This window comes from Saccostrea cucullata, unplaced genomic scaffold (genome assembly GCF_032062105.1).
Source record: "Saccostrea cucullata isolate Sc308-1 unplaced genomic scaffold, CSIRO_AGI_Scuc_v1 ctg3301, whole genome shotgun sequence".
Classification (NCBI taxonomy): domain Eukaryota; kingdom Metazoa; phylum Mollusca; class Bivalvia; order Ostreida; family Ostreidae; genus Saccostrea; species Saccostrea cuccullata.
Window position 1 is genome coordinate 31403 of NW_026927108.1, and position 9635 is coordinate 41037.

Below are 9635 nucleotides of genomic sequence, written 5' to 3' on the forward strand. Positions count from 1 at the left end.
TACAATTATGTAGCTTAAGTCAGGTAGGTAAATGGAATAAGTATATCTTAGTTTAACTCCAAATGCCTCATTTATTAAATGAGATTTTTAATCATGATAATTAATCTCTTGCTGTACATTTGGTTGTGTATTTCAACATCCTTAAATTGTCACAAAATTGTACCTGTTTAACCACAAGATATCTGCTATAAATAGAATTTGTTACTTAATAAATTAATCAGTACTCGGCACTGATATAATAAAGTTAATAGTTCTTAGCCATAAAAGAAATAGCAACTGTTTCAGATAGTTCTAAAAATATATATTTATTTAAAAGTTATAATTTGTACACTTTACATAAAAAATAATGCTTTGAATATAGACATGAATAAAAATAAAACGTTATACAATGTAGAAAATGTGGCAGTTAGTAATATGCTGCAATTACACAGACATATAATACTGAAGCTGATTCATTGGCAGTGTTGATAAACACGGTAGTTAATTGTGCGTGGTGACGGATAACCCATCTTTCCTTATTTTGGATGATCCCTTCTTCTCGTTCGGAGCACCAATTTATATAAAAAGAATAAATATAAGAAAATACTCAACACTCTGAATCATAAACTCTATATAAACTATATAAAACTGTAAACGGTATTTTTTATGCTTAAAAGTGCTAAACTTAGCATTATTATATATATTAGCCATTTGATAACGACTTCTGAAATTCGGCTGATGAATGTAAAGCTTATATAACCGGTATAAAATTTCAACAATACATCAAAGCTAGTGTAATTTGTTATTGCAAGTAATACAGGAGACAAAACTCGTAAAACACTACATCCGAATAACATTATGAAAAATGCTAATTGTAAGACTATATTTTACAAAATTGCTTGTGAAAGAAGCAAAGGTAGAACCCATTATAGATATCCGATACTGATAAGATAAGATAGAATTCTAGCAGGGATTAGTCTACTCAAGAGAAATTAAGGTAAACCTCATAAAACGCAGCGGCGAACTTATTCACAATTATTGATGCGTGTCTGTGTGTTATGAAATTTGTTGATTTTTCTGTTACAAAACGGTGTCAATAGTACATTTCTGTCATGTTTTGAGATATTTAGTGTTGTAACGACTCCGTGTCATATGTGGAACTTTTACGTTACCAAAAAAAAAAAATCGTTTTGAACCAGATAGTGCGACACTGATTTAATTCACGATGTTTTATAAGCACTGTGTTATATTGAATAATGAAATCAAATGAAAGAAAAAAAACTTTTCGAAGTCCTTCGAAAATTAATTATTATTTATATTAAAAACACAGGTTCCCTTTTATGCATACTAATGAAATAGATTTGCATATCCCATGATTACGGAAAAGCACATTCTTGAATGCGATATCCAAAGGGGCATCGCTGCAAAGTAGTTCTACAACTGATTGATTGACCAAAAAAATCAAGGGTCAATCCTTTGAACTGTTCATGGACAAAATCAGAACGTTTTGTTTGAAACACACGTCAATGTTTCTTAACCCATTCATGCGCTTTCAGTAGAAGTTTCCAAAGAATGCGCCTCGGAAGAAGATGAACTGCCGTCGGATTTCCGAAGTAATGCTTCAAGCATATTTGTCGTCAATGTTACGGGAGATAGAACCGGAGACGGGCAGTAGTCTTCTACTTGAGATGGAGAAGAGACGGGGGTGACTTCAGCCTCTGATTCCGGTTGAAGTATTGTCATATTGTCTGCTCCAAATAAATCTAGCAAAAGGTTGCATTGATCCAAGCTTAATTCAGCACCTGATGGAGAATGGAAAAGTGAATAACTTGAATGCTCATTATTTGATCCTTCAGTCTGTTCAGACATTGGAACAATATTTTGCGGAGTTTCAGGTGATAGAGTAGAGGTCTGGTTGATGTTATTCTCAGCGTGGAGTACGTTTCCATTTTCTTCAGATCTTGAATTGGGATGTTGTCGAGAAGCTTCAATTTCTTGGGTTAGTGAAGCATTCGATGTTTTGTTCCTGTTTTTCGTGTTATCGTGCGCTAATCTCTTGCTAATAAAGTTTCTTAAACCTGCTTTTGCCGACTTGGTTGTGATTTTACCTGAATGTTGAGTGTCTGCATTCGATTGTCTTTCGAACGTTTCATTCGTCGATTTTTCATCGGATTTCCTAGTTTGCGGCAGACTGCTTTTCATAAAATCTTCCACCATTGCATCAATTTCGCAAAGCCTCCTTCTGGGTCGCTTCTTCCTCTTTGTCTGACTGCGATCAATATCTTCCGTTAATCCATATAATTTCATCTTCAGTTCCAGTTGCTGAAATAGATATGGACATTGCTTTTAAATTTAGAAGTGCTTTAATAAGAAAAATTACAAAAACAAAAATCAGGATATTGCATAAAACTTTATCTTAACAATAGAAATGGATAAAATGATCGATATATTTAAAAAATTAAGTGAAAATCATGAATATGTGTGTAATATATTGTTTGAGAAATAACTTACAAATATTCTAATCAACATTTTCTGGTATTTCGCTTCCATCGCTTTTTGGTTTGCTTCAAACGAAATAAGTTTCTGTTTGTCCTTTTTTAATTCCTTCACATATTCCACTGACGCTTTCAGGATGGAACCTTTGTTCAATTTCATTGCTCTTAAAATAAAATAAAAAAATACTTTAAAAAGAGAGAAAAACAAAGATATAGATAGAATATCTAAATCAGTCACAATAGATGACTGAATCACTTACCAGTTAAAACTTAAATCACTCTTTAAGACAAAAACTATATATATATATATATATATATATATATATATATATATATATATATATATATATATATATATATATATATATATATATTAAGACAATTTTTTTATTGTGTGTAATTTTCCTTACTTTCTAAAAAAGATATCATTAAGATAAACATTATAATTAATTTTTTAAACTCATCTGTTACATAGAAATTTTTATAATATGATACAAAATACTAAGCAAAATTTTTTTTTGTAATATATGTTACAAAGTACTAAGCAAAAATATATCATATGTGAACAACACAAATGACTTTTAAAAAAAATACTTACGGATGAGTATTGGGCGGTAAAAGTGTGGCCAACTCTTGAATTCTGTCATTTATATTGTATCTTCGCCTTCGCTCAACTAATAAATAAAATTTAAAACATCTATATTGAAATAACAAAAAATGAAATGTAGTCAGCGATTTTCTGAAGTTATTAGCCAATCAGATAAACTCCTTTTTATCCAAGAAAAGGTTACATTTGATTATAAAAAAATATTTCTAAATCTGTTTACTTTATAAAATAGTATTCATATCACAGTGTGTACTATTGATATTATCAAAAGCACAAATGTGTACTGACTGATGTAATTAATAATATGTAACTTAGGTTGATATTATTGATAATTTGAGATAATATGGGTGCATGCCTACTTTCCTTTTTTTATTTTATTGATAAAGTTGAATATATTTGGACTGGATGGTGTAATTGACAATATGGGTGTATATTTAAGGACAGACGAGACGTTCCTCAAGAATATATAATTTTTCCCAAGATTTTGTCATTAAAAAATTACTACTTCAACATGTTTATTCGCAAAAAAATTGAGATACCTTACCAGGCATTTGTGCGAGATACCAGAAGGTGGCATTTCTTATATAATCCTTTAGGAAAAAAAACTTAGTTTGCCAAAATCACATTTTTAGTGTTTCAATTTTTTAAAAACAATTAGAAACCGGTTTAGAAATAGTAAGTAATTAAAATTTCGTATATATTTTTTTCAAACATTGTGAAGATATACAAAACAGATATATAGGGAACGTATCATCTGACCTTAATGACATTGATAATTCGGGTATTTACGGAGTGACGCACTTTGTGATGTCCTACTGTGTACTTACTAATGTTATGATTATCCTTCTTTATTCTTTCTTTTTTCCACGTTCTTTCTTCTTCTTTTGACGAAAATGTCACGGGTTGATTTCCGTCACTGTTAGACCTGCTCTAGAAATAAAAATAAATTCATAGAAAATATATTATTTTATCTACTAAAAGTAACACGTGTATGTTTATTCATAAAATGAAATTCAACCTTCAAAAATAAATTATATAAATACTTGTGTAAATAAGTATGTTTGTTATAAATACATGTAATAGGCAATGCATTCATAGCAAATAATTAATATATCTTATCATTAGTAAACATGTTCGTAATTGTCTTAGGAAAATGGAAAGCTGAAAAGTTATGAATGAAAAGTCAAATATATACTTGTATGAATTAGTCTCTTCGTTTTTGAAAATAAATAATGAACCTTGAGTCATAACGTTTTAATGCTTTTTTCGCAAATAGCATACTGTTTTCATATTGTTTATGAATGAAAAATTGCACAGATTCCAATCTTGGTAATGAGTTTATGTGAAAAATGCTCTCTTGAAAGGTCTAGTATTAGGACATCAACTTTAAAGAATGATAATAATATTCTTTTCCTCCTTTGATTATTTTTTTTTCTTTCAGAAACTTCGTTAGGAAATTGTTCAGTGATATGGGAAAATGAAAGGAAGTCTAGTCGCACTGAATATATGTACCGCGGTAAGTGGTAACCTACTATTGTGCGTGTCACGGCCTGTTCAATACAATGGAGATCCTCGTCATATGATGAATCAATCTGGACCGAGTTCATAACATCACCAATTAGGTTGTCAACCTGGAAAAGATAAATGAATTGAAATTTTAGGGAAACTCGTAGGAATATCTTAACGTATAGGTGAACAACCGAAATTCATTGGAGTGCTTGACCACATGAACTTGAGGCATGAAGTTTTCATGTTATTTTTAACTCTTACTTATAATAAAAGACATGTTAATTCAAGAAAAACTTATATCATGTCATGTCAACGTCTTTTTTTTTTTCAAAAGACGTCGCCATGGTTTTTCAATTTATGATTAGTGTGTAAAATTAACCCAATACAAAAATTATTATGCTATCAAAAAAGATATATTCTGGATACTAAATTTAATAAAAATTGCAAAGTTTTCTCTTTAAAATTTTATATTATATGAAAACTATTGTAAGTTAACTTTGATAGGTACGAAATATTTTCGCATAATATGGCTACATACATCTTCAATATCCTCCATATTTGTAATGGCTTGACGTAATTCATGAGAAAGAGGCATAATCTCCTGCGACTCTCCCTGTGATTCTTTGATTAGAGTCGAAAGAACAGATTCGACATGCTCAAACTCAGATACTGGTGAATAACTTTGTCCTGCCAAAAGCGTCTGTACATTTGAGGACTCTGTGATGCTTGGAGTTGCAGTACTGACTGGTGTTTCTTCATTCGTATTAGTCTGGAAAATAATATGGCACATTAAATTCTGAAAACAGTAACGGGGTATTATGAGGGACGGTTGCCGTATGTTATCTTCTATTTCATTTGAAAAATTAATTTTAAGATATTGAAGGCCCGGATGTTTATCAATGAAACATAAAACATGAAAAATCCCTTGTGGGCCTTGTCGAATGCACAATTTAAAATAAAACGCATTTAAATGAATATGAATGAAAATAACGTAAGCGGGTACATTGATCTGTCCCATCTAGTACCCAAAGTGAACGAATATTGTTTGACGATCTTGATAACAAGAGCATCAATTCGTAGATAATGCTCGAGGTGACCTAAGGAACATCCTAGCAGCTGGACCGGCTAGAACACATGTCGAAATGCTGAGGATAATGCTTGAAAGATAAATGCCTACACATGGTTTGTTTTGATTGAACTCCCTTTAAGTGCTTTTACTCGCACCGAGACGCCACTGGCTGCCTGTAGAGGACTGTAAATTCATTACTTAAATTTGGCACTTTAGGCCTTTGAGTGGATATCGAACCTACAACGTTATTATTACTCTTCACAATTGTCTAGAAAATTGGTCCATAATATTAAAATATCAAATCTTATTTTTATTTTTATACATTGTATATTTAATTGCAATACATTTTACATTACGGAAACAAGTTAGAATAATAACAAATATTCAATTCAATATCCCTATAAAATTACATTTTTTCCGTTGCGCGCGCACTCAGCAACACACTCACAAGCGCTATATATTGATATCTTCGCCAACTTTGTTGGTATAGGGCAGTAAAATGGGTATTATATTGCACATGATAAACAAAAATTTCGATGACGTATCACATTTAAGCTTACATAAGGTGCACAGGGTCACGTAAGAAAGCACTACTGCATCGAAGTGTAAGAATTTTCTTTGTATCAAAACTACTAAATCGGAAGAAAATTTGAGGTCATAATAATCAAATTGAGCATTCTCTTCAACCTTTTCACGATCTCCCAGGAGGCAATCTCGTCTTTCTCTTCTCGATGCACATTTATATTATAAATTCTAATTCAAGATGTGAATTCGGTCGAAAAAAAAACCAAATAAGCATAACCAAACACCACGAAACAGATATTTTACGATGCAGTAAGGTGTAGATACTTTGTTTAATATCTTTGTAATTTTACTCTTCTCCTTTATAGCTCATAATAAGCAATGTTTTGATGCTATCTATTACTTTTATCCGTGGTCTTTATCAAGCAATTCTTCAGGCCCGCTAAAAAGGATATTCTCCTCAGTGGCTTTAAAAGGATATATCGAGTAAAAAGAGTTTTGTGGTTGTTTACATATAAACTTTTTTGCTTACATAATCAATTCTTAAGGTCAGACACCACGTTCTTCAAATATACTTAGTGAGCCTCTTAATATTTTATCGAAAAATATTTATATTTGTCATTCTCTTGTGATTTCTACATTGTTTTCAATATGTTTATAAATGTACATGTAAGTACACCAAAAATTATGATGTAGGCCATTCAGAAGATTACCCATAAGCTTAAGAATTATATAAGGAATATCATCCTCTGGTATCTTGTCAAAATGCCTGGTAAGGTACCTTAAATTTTGTTTTGCAAGGAAACTTATTTTAATACCCATACTGCAGTGACAAAATCTTGAGAAAAAAATAAATACTCGTATTTTTGAGGAACGTGTCGTTTGACCTTAATCTACACTAGCGTGCACTGACTGCCACGTGTTTTTATTTCTTACACCTTAGACTAAAACTATCGGAACTTTTTAGCTCATGTATTATTTATTTAGTCAAACAAAAGACACTTATATTATCACACTTGAGACGTCTGATACCAAACCAAATTTAATACGTTCCTGATTTATGATGTTAGTGACTTATTTCAACAAGTTTACATAATCAACAGATAATTAACAGGAGTAAGAATTTTAGAACAAAACTTTATTAATTCTTGTTATCTAAGAAATGACTTCTTTGAATATTTTTTATTTCTGGTATTTTTATCGCGCATTTTATGGACTTCCATCGAAATAGATGCACTTTGTCTTAGCACATTATTTTTTTAGTATATACATGTATTAATTAAAATCATTAGCAAATCAAAAAATAATAAGAAGGTTTAGATTAAGTTAAGTTTTTAAAAATATCCATTGATACTTCTAATTTTTAGCTTGCAAAATAAACCTTCAAAATATGTCGATATATATTTATTGCTTTACTAATTTACTATTGTTTTTTATGCAATACTATAACGAAATTTTAATTTTTTGACTGTTTAAAAATAAAAAAAATACGTATATATCAAAACCAACTTCATCAAAAATTCTTCCTTTTTAGTCAGATAAAAATTGGATAATTCGGGCGATTCCTTTGAAGCTATTGAATATAATGTATTTCTTTAAATCAAAGTAAATATATAAATGTACCTTGTTAACAAAATCCATAGAACAAAATTGATTTGAATCATCATGTTTTGCTTCACAAGTATCTTCCTTATATTCTGTCTTAAATCCATCTCTGTACTGTTTGTCCATTTGTTTTAATTGATTACGGATAGCCTGCAATTGCTTGCTTGCTTGAAACATCGAAGACATGTTATATTTTTACAATTAAGTCCCAAGTAAATGCAGAAAACTAATTCCCTGTTGTTGCGGATTTTCAATGACTCTGTACTGCGAATGCAGTGTACAAGACACTAATGGTTGCAGGGGACGTCAATTTTTTCTTTAAATATGCAGTCAAACGAGTCAGCAAATTTGTGGAAACTCTTCAGCAAAAAAATAAATCTGTGAAGGTAAAATTGTGTAACATAGCACTGACATTTGTCTCCGCCCATCGGTTTCATAATTATTGTAAATGCGTACTTTAAGAGATAGCCTATAATTGTCGCATCTTAGACCTCTTCTAAAATTTACGATACCTTTTATTGTGATCTGATCCTTCCTTCGTCATAATCATGAATCCAGTAATTACTATCGACGAGTTTTTTCACCTTTGCTCAGATCTGACGAGTTCTCTTCAAGGTAACGAATGTACCTGTACGGAAAAAATAATTTGTTTTAATAAAAATTGTTTTCTTGGTACTTAATATTTCTAATGTGCAAACGTCATTAATTATACTCTATTTAATATATTTGCTGTAAGAAGTTTGGAAATTAAATTTCAGTGACCTTGGTTGATCAAGTAGTGTCCAGTCCTTTGGATCACGAAACATCTTAAGATAAAGTCAATCTTTTCTATATATTCGATCAATGCATACTATCTTTGCAAGATATATAACTGTATTGTTTGTGTTATAATGATACAACATTATTGTTCATGATAAGAGTAAAGTTGTGTATGTCATATACGTTGAAGAAATCAAAAATAACGTCAAAATATCATTAGAAAACTTTTGCAAAAAAAAATATCAATTTTGTTTCACAGAAAGTCATTCTTTTTTTTTTCACCAATGAATTGATAATACTATATCAACAATTGTATTAAGTACATGTTTATAGTCCGTTAATTATCATACAATTTGTTCTTAAAGAAAAAATTAATCATTCTGTGTGTGTGTATTATTAAATGACGGAACTTTGTAAACTGTAGGGTATATGTGGCAAAACGAGAACTGCATGGGTTGGAGATTCGGGTTCGTGTTGAAGTTCAGCATACCATTATATATAGAACTTGAATAATGTAAGTAATTTCTGCGACAAATATATTAGTATATTTCAGTTATTTTCAAAACAAAAAAATGTTTTAAATTGAGATTTTAAGTTTAAGTTTGTTTAATGTTGCAGATGCAAATGTTAGAACAACTATATAAAGTTCAACAGGGATTGTATAATTTTTATTAATCAGAATTCGTATTTATATGATAAGAAAAGAAAAACAGTAAAGCAAAATGAGCTCGCTGGATGCGTGTGACAGCTCCATTGCACGTGTGTAGACCAAGGCTACAGGTACATGTAGGCCTATGTGTACAGACCGTAATGCTATGGAATCACGATATTTACAGCAGTTCCATAATTAGACAGTGCAGTTTTTTTTTTTTATTAACGTCATTATAAACACTGTTAAACATATTAAATCTAACAGTCGAATATCTTTGGATATGGGGTAACCCATATCTATTCTTGTTATGTTTGTGTTATAATGTTGCAGAAGTCAAGCTGTCCAAAATTTAAAAAAAATTCAATTTTGTTTCACAGAGAGTTTTTTTTTACATGTATCTGCATATTTAGAGACAAATGCAACAATTAATTTGCATTC

At 30.5% G+C, this 9635-nt stretch overlaps 1 protein-coding gene across 1 annotated transcript; it reads right to left on the reverse strand.

The window, feature by feature from the left end:
• Nucleotides 1-1315: 1315 nt before the first annotated feature.
• LOC134273462 (uncharacterized) lies at nt 1316-8096 on the reverse strand. The gene is made up of 7 exons (XM_062755661.1): nt 7805-8096; nt 5129-5359; nt 4614-4712; nt 3909-4011; nt 3073-3148; nt 2491-2638; nt 1316-2301 (listed from the first exon to the last, which is right to left on the reverse strand). The coding sequence occupies exons 1-7, from the start codon at nt 7970-7972 to the stop codon at nt 1522-1524; spliced, it is 1605 nt and encodes a 534-aa protein (XP_062611645.1). The 5' UTR covers nt 7973-8096; the 3' UTR covers nt 1316-1521.
• Nucleotides 8097-9635: the final 1539 nt, after the last annotated feature.

Excerpts from the sequence above, each read along its gene's own strand:
- LOC134273462 (XM_062755661.1), bottom strand. The coding sequence starts at position 7,972 with ATGTCTTCGATGTTTCAAGCAAGCAAGCAATTGCAGGCTATCCGTAAT. Across the intron at positions 5,360-7,804 it reads CTATGGATTTTGTTAACAAG|ACTAATACGAATGAAGAAAC; the intron begins GTACATTTATAT and ends ATTATTTTCCAG. Across the intron at positions 4,012-4,613 it reads AGGCCGTGACACGCACAATA|AGCAGGTCTAACAGTGACGG; the intron begins GTAGGTTACCAC and ends TTTTATTTCTAG.